This window comes from Electrona antarctica (genome assembly GCF_951216825.1).
Source record: "Electrona antarctica genome assembly, chromosome: 2".
Taxonomy (NCBI): domain Eukaryota; kingdom Metazoa; phylum Chordata; class Actinopteri; order Myctophiformes; family Myctophidae; genus Electrona; species Electrona antarctica.
Genome location: NC_136807.1, coordinates 48,218,275 through 48,234,259, shown reverse-complemented (window position 1 = coordinate 48,234,259; position 15,985 = coordinate 48,218,275). Strand labels below are relative to the sequence as shown.

The following is a 15,985-nucleotide window of genomic DNA, read 5'->3' as shown; positions in this document are numbered from 1 at the left end:
ATCTATGTAAAGGTGTATGCATGTGTGTGAGTATGGGTGAATGTAATGCACAATCTATGTAGAGCGCTTTGGATAAAAAGCATTGTTAGGGGTTGAGTGTCTTGCTCAGGGACACTTGTGACACACAGAGCACTCAGGGTCGGGAGGCGACTTTCTTCTTAGCAGAACCAGAGTACCAGACGGCCTCTTTCAACCACTAAGCTACGGCTGCCCCAAACTAAGTATAGGAGTTTAAGTGGTTAAGTGCAGCAACGAGTGATACTCGACAAGGGGTTAAGGATAAAGGGAACGGAGAGAGAGAGAGAGAGAGAGAGAGAGAGAGAGATGTACTGGGATAAGGCTAATTAAATCAGAGGGGCAAGAGGCATTATTGAAGAAGGTATGTGTTGACATTAGGAAGCAAGACGTTTTTGATGGTACGTTAAGTGGCTTTAGGTTTAAACCAGGTCCCCCGGCTCGTGCCTTTGTCAAATTTGCCACAGATTAGCAGACATTGTACTGGGCCTATAACATTGTCCATGAACACGAGAAGACTTTGAAGATATGGGGGTGCCTAGCTCTGGTCCATAGCTCTAATGCCTTCATTAGAGCTATGGAACTTTTCTTTTCCTACACTCGCATAAATGCAGACCAGCCTCTCGTCTGTAGCATAAATATAAAAAACTTTTTACCTACTCACCAAAACAAAGGCGGTTTGTGTAATTAGAAAGCCAGTGGCCAGCTTAGTGGACGCACTCCCATAAGCACTCCCATGAGCCCCCCATAATTTTTTGGCCAGAAAGGGATTTTTTTTCTCTAAAATCTTGTCTATGAGATTTCTCTCTTGTCAATATCAAGTTCAAGTTCAAGTTCTTTATTAGTGTCCCCGGGGGGGGGGGGGGGGGGGGGCAATTTGGTTTACAGCAGGTCGCAGAGGTTTGAAACGTAAAACAGTACAACACAACAACAGACATATGACATGTGACAACATAGCATAGGACAACATGGCATGGGCACATCTGTGCAATTGATAAAAAGAGTAGCCATTCAAGTACAGTACAAGTGAAGCATCATAAAGTGCCAACAGCAAAGTGAACAAAGTGATACGGTAGGTGCTAAAACATCATCATCACTTTTCCTTTTTTCTTTTTACCTTCTTTCGGCAGCATTAGCTGCTCGGATCGAGGCAGGGACAAAGGAGAATTTGTACCTGGGGACACACAAGCCGAGGCCAGATGGTAGCAGCATACACTCTGAACTGAGTGGGTGGGCACTATTTTGAGCAGCTGTCTATTATAGAAGAAATCAAGGCTCTCAAATTGGATGCCAGTAATTTTAGAAGCGATTTTCACAATTCTAGCGAGGTTACCGTATACCAACAGATACAGGAGAATGAAATAACGGAATGGATGTATCGGTAGAGGGCAATAAAGAGTGGCAGAGCCAACGGCAGCAACAGCAGTAAGGCTGTGGACCAGAGCTAGGGGGTGCCATACCTTTGGTCGTTTTTTAGTCCAACATCAGTGTTCTGTACTTTGTGCGGGCAGTAACCAGGAGCAAATGGAGGAAGCGGAGGAGGGGGGAAACATATGAAAATGTTGGTTCGTTGAAGACCAAGTGTGCAACCAAGTGACATAGATGTACTTTTACTTAAGTAAAAAATGGGAGTACTTCTTCCATCACTGACAACAGGTCTACAATTGTGACCAAATTTGACTGAAAATCTGGTGAAAAGCTAGAATTTGTGCGATGGCAGGCTCTCAGTCAAATCTGGTCACAATTGCTTCTGTTGAAAGTGTGCCTGTTCTTTCTAAAGCGTGTGCCCTCTGCACTAACAGAAGTGTTCATTCTAAAGAGTGTCCTCTCTGCACTAACAGAAGTGTTCATTCTAAAGAGTGTCCTCTCTGCACTAACAGAAGTGTTCATTCTAAAGAGTGTGCACTCTCTGCACTAACAGAAGTGTTCTTTCTAAAGCGTGTGCCCTCTGTCTGCACTAACAGAAGTGTTCATTCTAAAGCGTGTCCTCTCTGCACTAACAGAAGTGTTCATTCTAAAGCGTGTGCCCTCTGTCTGCACTAACAGAAGTGTTCATTCTAAAGCGTGTGCCCTCTGTCTGCACTAACAGAAGTGTTCATTCTAAAGCGTGTGCACTCTGCACTAACAGAAGTGTTCATTCTAAAGCGTGTCCTCTCTGCACTAACAGAAGTGTTCATTCTAAAGCGTGTGCCCTCTGTACTACTAACAGAAGGCACACAGAGGATTGTGTTAACGCGCAACACCAAAGTGCTCAGAATGGTGAGGGTTCTGGGTAATTGGTCTGCTGACAGGTTTTTAAAGGAGACTGACTTTGAGTTCACTGGCACACACACACACACACACACACACACACACACACACACACACACACACACACACACACACACACACACACACACACACACACACACACACACACACACACACACACACACACACACACAAAGAGAGAGAGAGAGACAGGAAAGATAATCTTGTCTAGCGCTCCAGCAGCTGATGAGCACTGCCACTGACAACTGGCAGTGTGTGTGTGTGTGTGTGTGTGTGTGTGTGTGTGTGTGTGCACACGCGCCAAACATCTAACCTCTCTTGTTTGTCTGTCCTCCAGTTTGAAATCTCATCATCAAGATGCCTGAACAAGTGTGAGTGAACAGGCTTTGTGGTCTTTTAATAGAACACACACACACACACACACACACACACACACACACACACACACACACACACACACACACACACACACACACACACACACACACACACACACACACACACACACACACACACACACACACACACACACACACACATTTTATCCATTCAGTGATCAAACATTCTGCATTATTATCTCATGCTTTAATTCCTCCCTAATTTATGTCCTTTCTTTTCTTTTACAGACAAGAGGTAATACGCTGCATACAACAATATACAACACACACCATCAAATTCAAATGTTTCAAAAACAGCAGTGGAGCTGATTGTATTCTAGTGAAACTATATGATTTATACCGTATTGTTATTATTATTATGTTATGTTATGTTATTACATTGATTTGTTATTAACAATGTTCTGTTCTGTTCTTTATCATGCTCTCTGTCCAGAGGAAATCCAAGATCTCAGCCTCCAGGAAGCTGATGCTGAAGGTAAGGCAGGCCAGTGAGTGAGTGAGTGAGTGAGTGAGTGAGTGAGCGAGCGAGCGAGCGAGCGAGCGAGCGAGCGAGCGAGCGTGCGTGCGTGCGTGCGTGCATGCTGTGATGCTTTCTTTGCACTGTGCTGCAGTCCACTAGTTCAACCACAGGAGGGCAGCACAGTCCTATTCAATGTTCTGACTGACAGCAGAGGGAAGCTGTTGTGAGCCAAAGCTGCCCTCTTTAGATTGCTAAGCACTTGAACCCCAGTCCAAGTGGTTGAACCCTAGGGCCCATTTTATTTACCCTTTCTGAAGATCCAAAGCCCTGTACCTATACACATTGTGCATGCTGCAGTAAAATGCTCTGCCTTGAAGAATTTATTTACATGCAATCCATATAAGATGGTGCCTTTCTCTCCCATGATGCCTGGTGGTGTTTGTTCAGAGTATGATGGTGGCTAAGGCTAAGGAGGACTTGGAGCAGGAGGTTGAGGCTAAAGAGGAAGAGAAACACAAGTACCTGGCAGAGAGAGCCCCCCCGCTAATCACCAGTGGTATGAGTCTGGCACAGCTGCAGGTAAATACTGTCTATCTAGAGCAGGGGTTCTCAACCCGTGGGTCGCGACCCCTCGGGGGGGTCGCCAAATTATTTTAGGGGGTCCCCAAATTATTTCCAAAAATAAAAAAATAAAAATTCACGATTTTTCAAAAATAGCAGACCTACAAGCTCGTAGCGCGCCACTCGGTGGCGCGCTATGAGCTTGTAGATCTGCTATTTTTCAATAGCTAAATTATAACAATGCTTAAAACACCAAAAGGGGTTCCCGCCCAAAATGGTTTAAGGTTATTGTAGCAGTCAATTTATATTGGGGGTCGGGAGGGGGCGGGGCGGGGCGGGGGTCCCGAGACATTGCCAAAGCATTTCCGGGGGTCCCCGGCCAAAAACGTTGAGAACCCCTGATCTAGAGTATAGAGCGTCGCAGTCCCGCCCCCTCGAGAGACCCGGAAAAGAATTCCCCGTTCATTTTCCTCATAGACTTTTCAAGTATTTGAAAAGTCTTTATTTAAAGTATTTATTTAAAGACGTTTACGCTGTGGACAAAGCCAACTTGAGTTGTGATTGTGACACATCATGACAATAAACACAATGTTTTGGACCAAACAAATAATTACATTCTTTGTTTGGTCCAAAACATTGTGTTTATTGTCATGATGTGTCACAATCACAACTCAAGTTGGCTTTGTCCACAGCGTAAAATATTGTGTTTGTTGTCATGATTTGTCACAACTGGAGTTGGCTTCGTACGACGCTTATAAGGTCTTTAAATAAATACCTTTTGAAATGTCTATGGGAAAAATGCATTGGGAATTATTTCCTGGGCCTGGCGTCGTCATGAAAGGGGGCGGGACTGCGACACTCTATAGTTTAGAGATCAGTGGTTCTCAACCGTTTCCGCCCATGACCCCCAAAACAATCATTTTTGAACTGGGGACCCCACCCTGACTTTTGTAGGAAGTAGAATTGTAGGAGTTTGGACATTACATTTTCTTTTAGTCATTTCCACAGATACATATTGTGAAAATATTGTCAATTTTGCCAATGTTTGACCAGTTTTTATATAATAGTTTGTTGATTGCTTAATGCAGGAATGCTCCTCTTTCTTTCAATTCAATTCAATTTCAATTCAATTTTATTAAAGTGTCAAATCACAACAAGTTGTCTCAAGACACTTTACAACCAACAAAGATCCACCCAGAGCAAGCAATATTACGACAATGGTAACGAAAAACTCCCCTTTAGGAAGAAACGTCAGGCAGAACCCGACTCTAGGGTGGGCGGCCATCTGCCTCGACCGTGTCGGGGGAAAAGGGGGGGTAGAGGGGAATAGGAAGAAAGAATAGAAGAGAGATAGACAGGGTGGGCTCCATGGAGGGGCCTGGTCCACATCTGGTCCAGGTCGTGCACTGTGAGGCCGGGTCCACGGTCACACTTCTGGTGGGCTCCATGAAGTGGCCTGGTCCACGGTCACACTCGGCAGTCAGTTAGGGGTTAATATTAGAGGTCCACGGAACTGCGAAGTGGAGGACAAAAAGAGACTCCGGGGAAGGATTCCCCGGATGTTGGGTTAGTGGCAGGCCTTACTGGAGCCTATACAGTGTATATTACAAGCACTGCTGGGAGACTGCTGGGCTCCATGAAGTGGCCTGGTCCACGGTCACACTCGGCAGTCAGTTGGGGGTTAATATTAGAGGTCCACGGAACTGCGAAGTGGAGGACAAAAAGACAAAAAGAGACTCCGGGGAAGGAGTTGGATTAGTGGCAGGCCTTACTGGAGCCTATACGGTGTATATTACAAGCACTGCTGGGAGACAAACCCACACAAACAATGTACAATCATGGTATTTAGCAGACACACAGCACAGGTGCGGGGTTTGGTGGGAGGTTCCCCTTACTCAGTTCCCACCCTTATGACTTTATCGGGTGAGCGAGTACTGGAGACAAGTCTAGCTATAGGCTTTGTCATAGAGAAAGGTTTTCAACCTAGTCTTGAATGTGCAGAGCGTGTCAGCCCCACGGACCGAAGCCGGGAGAAGGTTCCACAGCTGAGGTGCCTGGGACCTAAACGCCCTGCCTCCTATTGTAACTTTTGATATTTTTGGGACAGTAAGCATATTTGCATACTGTAAACGCACTGTTGTTCTATTTGGTTTGTAGGGATCGATGAGTTCTTTGAGATATTGTGGTGCCTGACCATTGAGAGCTTTGTAGGTGAGGAGAAGAATTTTGAACTCTATTCTGTATTTAACCGGGAGCCAGTGTAGAGAGGCCAGTGAAGGAGTGATATGGTCTCTTCTTCTGGTACCTGTCAGCACACGCGCCGCAGCATTTTGAACTAGCTGTAGGCTTTTCAGAGACTTACTTGGGCAGCCTGACAATAGCGAGTTGCAGTAGTCCAGCCTTGAGGTGACAAATGCGTGGACAAGTTTTTCTGCATCATTTGTGGACAGGATGTGCCTAACCTTTGCAATATTACGCAGGTGAAAAAAGGCAGTCTTTGAGATTTGTTTGATGTGAGATTTGAAGGACATATCTTGATCAAAGACAACTCCCAGATTTTTTACAGTGGCCTTGGAGGCCAAGGTAATGCCATCTAGGGAAAAGTTCTCGTCGGCTAGTTTGTCTCTTAGGGGCTTAGGGCCAATAATGATAACTTCCGTTTTGTCAGAGTTGAGGAGTAGGTAATTACGGGTCATCCAACTCTTTATGTCTTTAAGACATGCTTGAAGTTTGACTAGTTGGTCCGTTTCGTTCGGTTTCATCGATAGATATAGTTGAGTGTCGTCCGCGTAACAGTGGAAATCTATAGAGTGTTCCCTGATGATGTTACCCAGAGGGAGCATATATAAAGAGAAAAGTATTGGTCCAAGCACAGAGCCTTGTGGAACTCCGTATTTGACCTTTTCACGTGTTGAGGATCCGTCATTGACATTAACAAACTGAAATCGGTCAGACAGATAGGACTCGAACCATTTCAGTGCGACATCCTTGATGCCAACCAGGTGCTCCAGTCTCTGTAGCAGGATGTGGTGGTCAATAGTGTCGAATGCAGCACTAAGGTCCAGCAATACCAGTACAGAGAGGAGGTTATTATCTGCTGCAGTCAGGAGGTCATTTGAAACTCTCAGCAATGCCGTCTCAGTGCTGTGGTTAGCTCTGAAGCCTGACTGAAAGCCTTCGAATATATTGTTGTTATGTAGAAAGTCACATAACTGTTTGGCGACTGCTTTCTCGAGGATTTTGGAGAGAAATGGAAGGTTTGATATGGGTCTATAGTTAGCTAGAATGCCTGAGTCAAGAGTAGGCTTTTTGAGAAGTGGTTTGATTACAGCTACCTTAAAGGATTGTGGCACGTAGCCTGTCACCAGGGACATATTGATCATATTGAGCAGGGATGTACCAACCGGGGGCAGGACCTCTTTGAGTAATCTAGTTGGAACTGGATCCAGGGGACATGTCGTTGATTTTGAGGAAGTTATCATTGAAGTGAACTCAGAGAGCTCGATTGGGGAGAACCTGTCCATATATATATTTGGGTGTGCGGCCATCTCTGGGACCACCATATTTGGGGGCAGTCCAGTGGGGGCTGAGAGTAGTTGTAGATCAATTTGATCTCTGATAGTTCCTATTTTGCCATTGAAGAAACTCATGAAATCGTTACTATTGAGAGTTGTAGGGATACGTGGATCAGTGGAATCATTACTTTTTGTCAGTTTCGCCAGAGTGTCAAAAAGGAACTTGGGGTTACTTTTGTTTTCCTCTATTAGGGATGAATAATAGGTGGCTCTGGCATTGTCGAGGGCCTTTTTGTATATTTCGAGGCTGTTCTGCCAGGCTATACACGATTCTTTCCGTTTGGTTGAGCGCCATATTTTTTCAAGTTTGCGAGACGTTCGCTTGAGATTTCTAGTTTCCGAGTTGTACCATGGGGCTAGCCTTTGTTGCTTTATTACTTTCCTTTTCAGGGGAGCGACAGAGTCAAGTGTCATTTGAAATGAGCTTGTGACACTATCAACAAGGTGATCGATTTGAGAAGGACTATAGGTGTGCGGGTCTTCTATTTTGTTGAAATATACCGAGTTGATGGCTGATGGAATTGTTTCCTTGAACTTATTTACAGCGCTCTCGGATATACTTCTGCCGAGGACATTTTTGTCCAGTGGTGTATAATCCATTAATGTAAAATGGAAAGTTATCAGATAATGGTCAGAGAGGTCACGATTTTGTGGGAAAACTATGAGGTGCTCTATTGTAATACCATAGACCAGAATGAGGTCAAGGGTATGGTTGAGAATGTGGGTAGGTTTATCTACACACTGAGAGAAACCGATTGAGTCAATCAATGAGATGAATGCTCTATTTAGGCTATCAGTTCCTATGTCCGCGTGAATATTTAGATCACCGATTACGATGATTTTATTAGACTCAAGGACTAGACTTGATAAAAGTTCAGAGAACTCAGATAGAAATAGTGTGTAAGCGCCGGGAGGGCGGTACACTGTAATGACTATTAGGGGCTGTATTGATTTCCAGCTTGGGTGTGAAAGGTTGAGAGTCAAGCTTTCAAATGATTTGTAGGTGGCTTTGGCTCTAGGACTAATTGTTAGGCTTGAATTGAAGATGGCAGCAACTCCACCTCCAATTTTACCATTGTCTCTGGGGATATGGGCATTGGTGTGACTTGGTGGGGTGGCTGTATTTAAACTGACATATTCTTGCTCACCCAGCCACGTTTCAGTCAGACAAAATAAGTCAAGACTATTGTCTGATATGATTTCATTTACCAGTGTTCCTTTTTTGCGTAGAGATCTAATATTTAGAAATCCACATTTGATATTTGTATTTTGTGGTACTACTGTATTGGTCTTGATTTGTATCAAGTTTGTGTGTACAGCTCCTATTTCCTTTGGTTTGTTCAGCCTATATGGTTTGTTCAGCCTGTACAGAGACTGTATAGTTTGTATAGACTGTATAGTTTGTAAAGACTGTATAGTTTGTATAGTTCTATTTTGTATAGTTTGAATAGTTCTATTTTGTAGGATAGGTGGGGTAGGTGGTTGTACTGGAGGAAGCACAGAGAGCTGTGTAGGACTGCAACTCTGCTTCCTGGTCCCAACTCTGGGTGGTCATAATGAATCTATAAAATAGTCCATATTTCTAGAGATGAGCTTTGCACCGTCCCAAGTTGGATGTATGCCGTCTCTCTCTATCAGACCAGTATTCCCCTCAAAGGTTTCCCAATGATTTATAAAGCTCACGTTATTATCTGGACACCACCTAGACAACCAGCGGTTGAGTTGTCTCATACGGCTAAACATGTCATCATTAATCATGTTTGGCAGGGGACCAGAGAAAATTACGGAGTCCGACATTGTCTTTGCGTATGTGCAGACTGACTCAACATTTATCTTCGTAACCTCAGATTTCCGAAGTCGTGTGTCATTGCCTCCGCAGTGGATTACAATCCTATCATAACGATTACATTAACTTTTAGCAATAAGTTTCAGATTTGATTCGATGTCGCCCGCTCTGGCCCCGGGGATGCATTTGACTATGGTTCCTGGAGTCTTTAATTTCACGTTTCTCATTATGGAGCTACCGATAACCAGAGTTGTGTTCTTGATGACACGACGCCGTTGCGTGCCATCAAGTGGAACTGAAGTCTCACTGTCACACTCAACGGGTGTAGCAGCGAGTGGGGAGAAGCTGTTTGAAACGTGAAGTGGTTGGTGTCCCGTGTGCTTATGTTTACTTCTACGCTTCCGACCAGTAGCAACCACCCAGCCGCCTTGGTCCCGTGGCTGTGTGTGAGCGGGGGGGGCTAGGCTACCGTTTGCACCGCTAGCTAGAATTGTTTCCAACTCGCTGAGCCTCGCCTCCAGCACCGCAAACAGGCTGCACTTGTTACACACGTCCGAAGCAACAAAGGCGTCAGGGGTGTAACTATACATATTGCATACGGCGCAGGAGAGAGGGCTAGAGCGAGAGGCGAACCTGCCGGGAGGGAGGGGGTGGTGGTTGTGGTAGAAAGCCATCGCAATCGCTCGGCCAAGCCGACAGAAGGAGACGGTCGTTCCGCCAAACAACCAACAGCCACAAAGTAGGATAATCAACAGTGATAGCGTGTGTCTGAATCACAGCAGCGCAGTACAATAATGTTTGCCGTTCGTGCTGCTCAGAGCCTGCTGACAACACAGCCGACAGGCAGCATACAGGCAACACAGGAAATGACGTAACAGGCGGGCCGATTCATACTCCTATTTTAGAGCCGAATAAAAGTCGGTTCGGCGCTGTAGAGCCTACAATGTGACGTCATTTGAGGTTCGGGGGGGCGGGTACCGTCCTAAAGTCGGCTCTTCGGTGCTACTGAAAATTTCTGACGAGCCGAAATCATTTCGGCACTACAGCGCCGAAACAGCGGTAAAATAGGAGTATGAATCGGCCCTTACCGTCTGCGAAAAGGGTCCGAACAACGAGTTTGGACATTACATTTTCTTTTAGTCATTTCCACAGATACATATTGTGAAAATATTGTCAATTTTGCCAATGTTTGACCAGTTTTTATATAATAGTTTGTTGATTGCTTAATGCAGGAATGCTCCTCTTTCTTTCTTTCTTAAATGTCACTTTTTTCTATTAAAAAGGTCTTAACCCATTTTGGGCGGGAACCCCTTTTGGTGTTTTAAACATTATGTTATAATTTAGCTATTGAAAAATAGCAGATCTACAAGCTCATAGGCTTGTAGGTCATACATCCAAACAGAAAAATCCAATCTGAATGCATTCATCAATTAAAGTCACTTTGCCACTCAATTTGCGACCACTTTATGCCCTTTATAGTGATGATGATGATGATGATGATGATGACAATAGCGTACGTTTGTGAATGTGTGTGCGTGTGTGCATGCGTGCGTGTGCATGTAGGGTTTATGTCAAGAGCTCCATGTCAAGATCGATGTGGTAGACGAGGAACGATATGACATCGAAGCCAAAGTCATGCTCAACACACGAGAGGTACGACGTCTAGCTCAATGTCACAGACGTGAACAAATGAACACCTTTAAGTTTCTCTGTAGCCAGTAGCAAACAATCAGACATAGAGGTACTTGTGTTTGCATGCACTTGCAGGCTGCATTCATATCGTAAGGTCGTTCAAGATGAACTGTTGAGAACAATGGTTTTAGGCAATCTTTTTAGGCAGCGATCGCCCAGCATACTGAGCAAAACCATCATGTTTTTGTATAGTCTGTTTTGTTTTTGATGTGGGTGTCGAATATCCTTCGGGACAATAAAGATTATTATTATTATTATTATTATTAGTCATACTGTATAACCCACCCTGACAAACACTTGGAATTTGTAGGAGTTGAGGCTTTCGATTCAGTGACTTGGTTCCACAGAGAAATATTGTAAAAATACCCAAAAATGTCATTTTCAAAAGCATTTGTGTACATTTGAAACGGGGCATTCTGCATAATGAGTACATTCTACGTTTGGTACTTGGAACACTTTCTAAGCATTGTGTTATGCTTTAGCTATTGAAAAATAGCAGATCTACAAGCTCATAGCGCGGCACCGAGTGCCGCGCTATGAACTTGTAGGTCTGCTATTTTTTGAAAAATCGTGAAAATGTGGCGCAAATCTTTGAATATATATTCTTTCAGAGTGAACGTTTTTAACTCAAATCTTTGCTTCTGGGGGTTCCTTGGAACAACATATTTTCAGGTGGCCAATTACATATAATTTTTGGGGTCCTTGACATGAAATATTGAGCACCATTGATATAGAAACATAGGTATTTCAGAAAACTGTCAGAATGTAGAAGATTTGTTTTTCATTTCGATGTCAGGCCTAAATGGGATAAGTAGTACATTTTGATAAGTACATATAGAATTCTGGACTTTTTCTTGTAACAGATTTGAGTAGTTTTTCCACTAGTCTGGCGTTGTTGCCTCTCGTAATGTTCAAATGCTTCCATCATACAGTCTGGAGCACGGAAGCTGCATGCAGCGGAAGTGGAGACTCCTCCCCACTTCCGTTTCATCTTTACAGTCACGCAAATGTATCCTAATATAAATCAGAATCATTAGAAGCATATATAGCTTGCTGCTTATCAGAAATGGAAATAATAAAAGAAATAAGCTCTAAAGATATTTTTAAATATATATATTTGTGAACGGAAATGACAGTGTAGTCCCACACTACATATAAGCATTCAGAGATTGTGGTCGAAGTTGTCTGGCTACGCGAGACTTAACGTCTCAGCGATCCTCTCCCACCCCATGGCCCCGTGCAGATCAAGGACCTGAACATCAAGGTGCTGGACCTGAGGGGGAAGTTCAAGCGGCCCAGCCTGAGGCGCGTGCGCGTGTCCGCCGACGCCATCCTGCGCTCGCTGCTGGGCTCCAAGCACAAGGTGTCCATGGACCTCCGGGCCAACCTCAAGTCGGTCAAGAAAGAGGACACCGAGAAGGTACCATGTTATGTGCTGCAGACGTAGGGGAGCAACACTTCCATCCAACTGATCGATTGAATAGATTAAAACACACACTTGTGTGAAGTGAGGGGCGCTATTATCATCATCATCATACATCACATTCCGTGCTCAGCCAATCAAATCATCACAAATGTCATTCCGGCCAATCACTTTTGGCGTCTTCACTTTACTGCCCTCACTTTTATCTTCAATATGTACTTTGCTCAGCCAATCAAACCGTCGCTATGGGGTGATCAGCCAATCATCAGCCAAACACACAAAGCTGGGCATAGGAGGGGCTAGCTAAAAAAGGAATTGATCATTTGAATACAAATGATCGCTATTGTGGGGGAAATAAAGAGCAGATTTATAGGCTCACAATGTCACACGTTGTGAGATTGTATAGATCTGCTATATTTGCTATTTTGACATGACACTATGGGCAGTATTATGCGTGTCTTAAAGGTGTAGTGAAATGAAAAATACTTTTTTCACACTTTTAGACCATATCCGTGGTCATCAAATGGTCATACCTAACAATGGATGCCAAAAAAGTGGCGTGTGTTTTTATATCAAACGTCCATAAAAATATATTTTGTATTACTTCCTGAAAACGAAAACGTGCTGCGTGATGACGTGTCGAGGCCAACATCGATAAAAGCCAATAAAAATGAAGCTCACCAGTTTAATTCCCCATATCTCCGCATCCGTCCAGCACAGGCTGCACAGCTGCTACTGATTACAGAAATCTTCCGTTTGTATTCCCATTCAAGATAACATCCAGAGAGTGTATTACTCGGTTTCAACTTAATCATCACGCTAAAAATGTATCTGAAAACATTATAGGGTAGAAATAAGCCACATTAAGAGTAAACTGGTAAAGCTGGCCGACTATCAGATTTGTAAACAAACATCCACAGATTCCACACGCTGTCCTGCGTAGCATAGCTACCCGTCCCTAGCTACCGTCCCATCCCCTGAAGGGATGCGACGCTCTGATTGGTTCAGAAACTTCATAGCGGTGTTTCAACTTGAGACTTCAAAATAAAATGTCCACCATTTCCGTTTCACTACGCCTTTAAGTACCAGGTCTTATTACTTAACTTAAGACCTGGAGGCGGGATAAATGCCATTTGGCTATTCTGAGTGGCCAAACAGCATTGACCACGCCTCCAGGTCTTAAGTTAAGTCATAAGACCTGGTACTTAAGACACGCATAATACTGCCCTATGTGTCATGTTAACACACACACACACACACACACACACACACACACACACACACACACACACACACACACACACACACACACACACACACACACACACACACACACACACACACACACACACACACACACACACACACACGCTATAATCAGCGTCCTTGGGCCATGTGCCCAGAGTTAAGACTCGACTCTCATCTAAACCTATGACATCAGTGTTCAAGGTTGCATGGGAAACGTTAACTACGAGCGTGTATGCGTGCGCACGCACGCACTCACGTGTGTACAGTATGGCCAGGGTGTGTTTGAGACTATAGCCTACTGTATCTCCAAGGAAGGAGAGAGCAGGCAGGGCGGTGGCAGGTGTGTGTGTGTGTGTGTGTGTGTGTGTGTGTGTGTGTGTGTGTGTGTGTGTGTGTGGAGGTACCATACACAAGACAATGATGCCATTGTACACAGGGAGTAGAGAAGCTCTTTTGTGACCTGTTCTGTTCAATGGTCAGTGAATGTGTGTGCGTGCGTGCGTGCGTGCGTGCGTGCGTGCACATGTTAGGCTCTGTGTAAACCAGTTAAACTAGTGTAATCATGCAGTATTCTCTCCAGGGGGATTCCCGGCCGACAATATGGGTTTCATCAACACTTAGTGCAGGACTAATTCATACAAAACTTCTAAACCAAGTTATGTCCAGTGGTGGAAAAATTAAAGGTATATTCAGTGATTTCACTTAATTCAAATATCACTTCTTTTTTTGTTTTGTTGTGCTGACCAAATAAGGAGTTCCTTCCTTTCCCCAGTTAACCCCTGGGGTCAAATAAACCTTAGGTTTCGTTTTTGGCTGGGTGGCCCAGCCTTCATCCAATCAGGATAGAGAGGGGCCTTCCACCAATCATGACCTGGGTGGACCAGGGTTTTTTCCAAATCACCCAAATCACTGAATGCTCCTTTAAGTACTCAAATGTAGTATCAATACTGCAATATAGAAAAACTCTGTTACATGTCAAAGTCCAGACTTCAAAATGTACTTGAGTAAATGTACAACAGTACTGGCATCAAAATGTACTTGAAGTACCAAAAATAAAAGTTTTCAAATAAATAAATAAAAATCTTTTGAAAATCGTGACGCATTGTGTCGGCCATTTTCAAATAGCTAAAATGTGTAGGCCTGAAGTGGATAATGTATGCACGTTTCCAAATAAATGTATTGTAGAGAAAGTAACAAGTAAAAGTATTGGAAATTGGAGACGCTCAAGTAAAGTATAGGCCTACAAATACCTCAAAATTGCAATTAATTACAATATTTAAGTCAATTAATGTACTTAGTTACTTTTCAGTGTGACATCACCTTCTAACTATGCGACTGTCTGTCTGTCTGTCTGTCTGTCTGTCTGTCTGTCTGTCTGTCTGTCTGTCTGTCTGTCTGTCTGTCTGTCACTCTGTCACTCTGTCTCTCTGTCTGTCTGTCTGTCTGTCTGTCTGCCTGCCTGCCTGCCTGCCTGCCCATGCGTCCGTCCATCCGTCCGTCCGTCCGTCCGTCCGTCCATCCATCCGTCCATCCACCCAACCAACCAGAAGAAGACAGCGGAGGACAGTGATTGGAGGAAGAACGTGGAAGCCATGTCAGGCATGGAGGGAAGGAAAAAGATGTTTGACGCTGCCAAGGGCCCGGCCCAGTGAGAACTATCCTCCAAGCAAATGGTGAGTTTAGATTACGTAAAATTATAAAAAATGAATCTACAACCTCATCACTTGGAGCCATGCTGTGAGCTTGTACATTAGATCTTTTTAATACGTATATTTTGTATTATATTTTATAACGTATATTGTGAACGTGATTAACTCAAATCTGTGCTTATGGGGGTCACTGGCACAGAATATTTTGAGATTGTGGTCCACGGCCAAATACATATGATTTTGGGGATCCTTGACATGAAAACGTTTGAGAACCGCTGATATAGCAACATTCGTTTTAGAAGACATTTGTAGAATAGGCCTCAGGTCTTAATGGGTTAATAATACATACAGTATAATACATTACAGTACCTTTTGAAATCGCTTGATTTCATTTTTTGCCTGTTTTTAATCACCTGTCACTTCTTTTCACAGGTACTTCAATCATACACACCTGCCAACGTTTTGACAAGATGTGGTTGACCCCACTTTCAAAAGACGTTCCCCTCTCAAGGACTGAGTGACCGGTGGACCGTTTTATCCATCAATACGTGTGTCCGTACTCCAATTACACATTTGTTGTTGCAGAAACCTTGTACCTCCAGATTTCAACCTTTTGCTTAGTTTTTTAAATTAATATCCAACTTCAACATACTGCAGTGTCACACACAAAAGTAGCAAAAATAGTCGATTAACACTTTTAGAAAGCGTTTTATTAAAGTCTGTGTGTCTTATTAATATCCTACTATAAATGTGCCACGTCTCTGTCTGCGTGCGTGTGTGTAATGCACGTAACTCGAAAAACCGTTTGCCCCACACCGACTTCACATTGGACACACGGCCACAGAGATCTCCATCTATGTGCTGTGTCCAACGCATCCAGGCTGACAACAATTAAGCCATCGTTACA

The 15,985-nt window shown here is 43.8% G+C and overlaps 1 protein-coding gene across 1 annotated transcript; it reads left to right on the top strand.

Moving 5' to 3' along the window:
• Positions 1-3,102: 3,102 nt before the first annotated feature.
• On the top strand, positions 3,103-15,672 carry tnni1a (troponin I type 1a (skeletal, slow); the record flags this gene model as incomplete). Its single annotated transcript, XM_079520776.1, has 6 exons — positions 3,103-3,159; positions 3,592-3,723; positions 10,630-10,719; positions 12,002-12,178; positions 14,977-15,102; positions 15,511-15,672. 5 exons carry the CDS (start codon positions 3,103-3,105, stop codon positions 15,079-15,081), a joined length of 561 nt encoding a protein of 186 aa, XP_079376902.1. The 3' UTR covers positions 15,082-15,102; positions 15,511-15,672.
• Between the last annotated feature and the right edge of the window lie 313 nt (positions 15,673-15,985).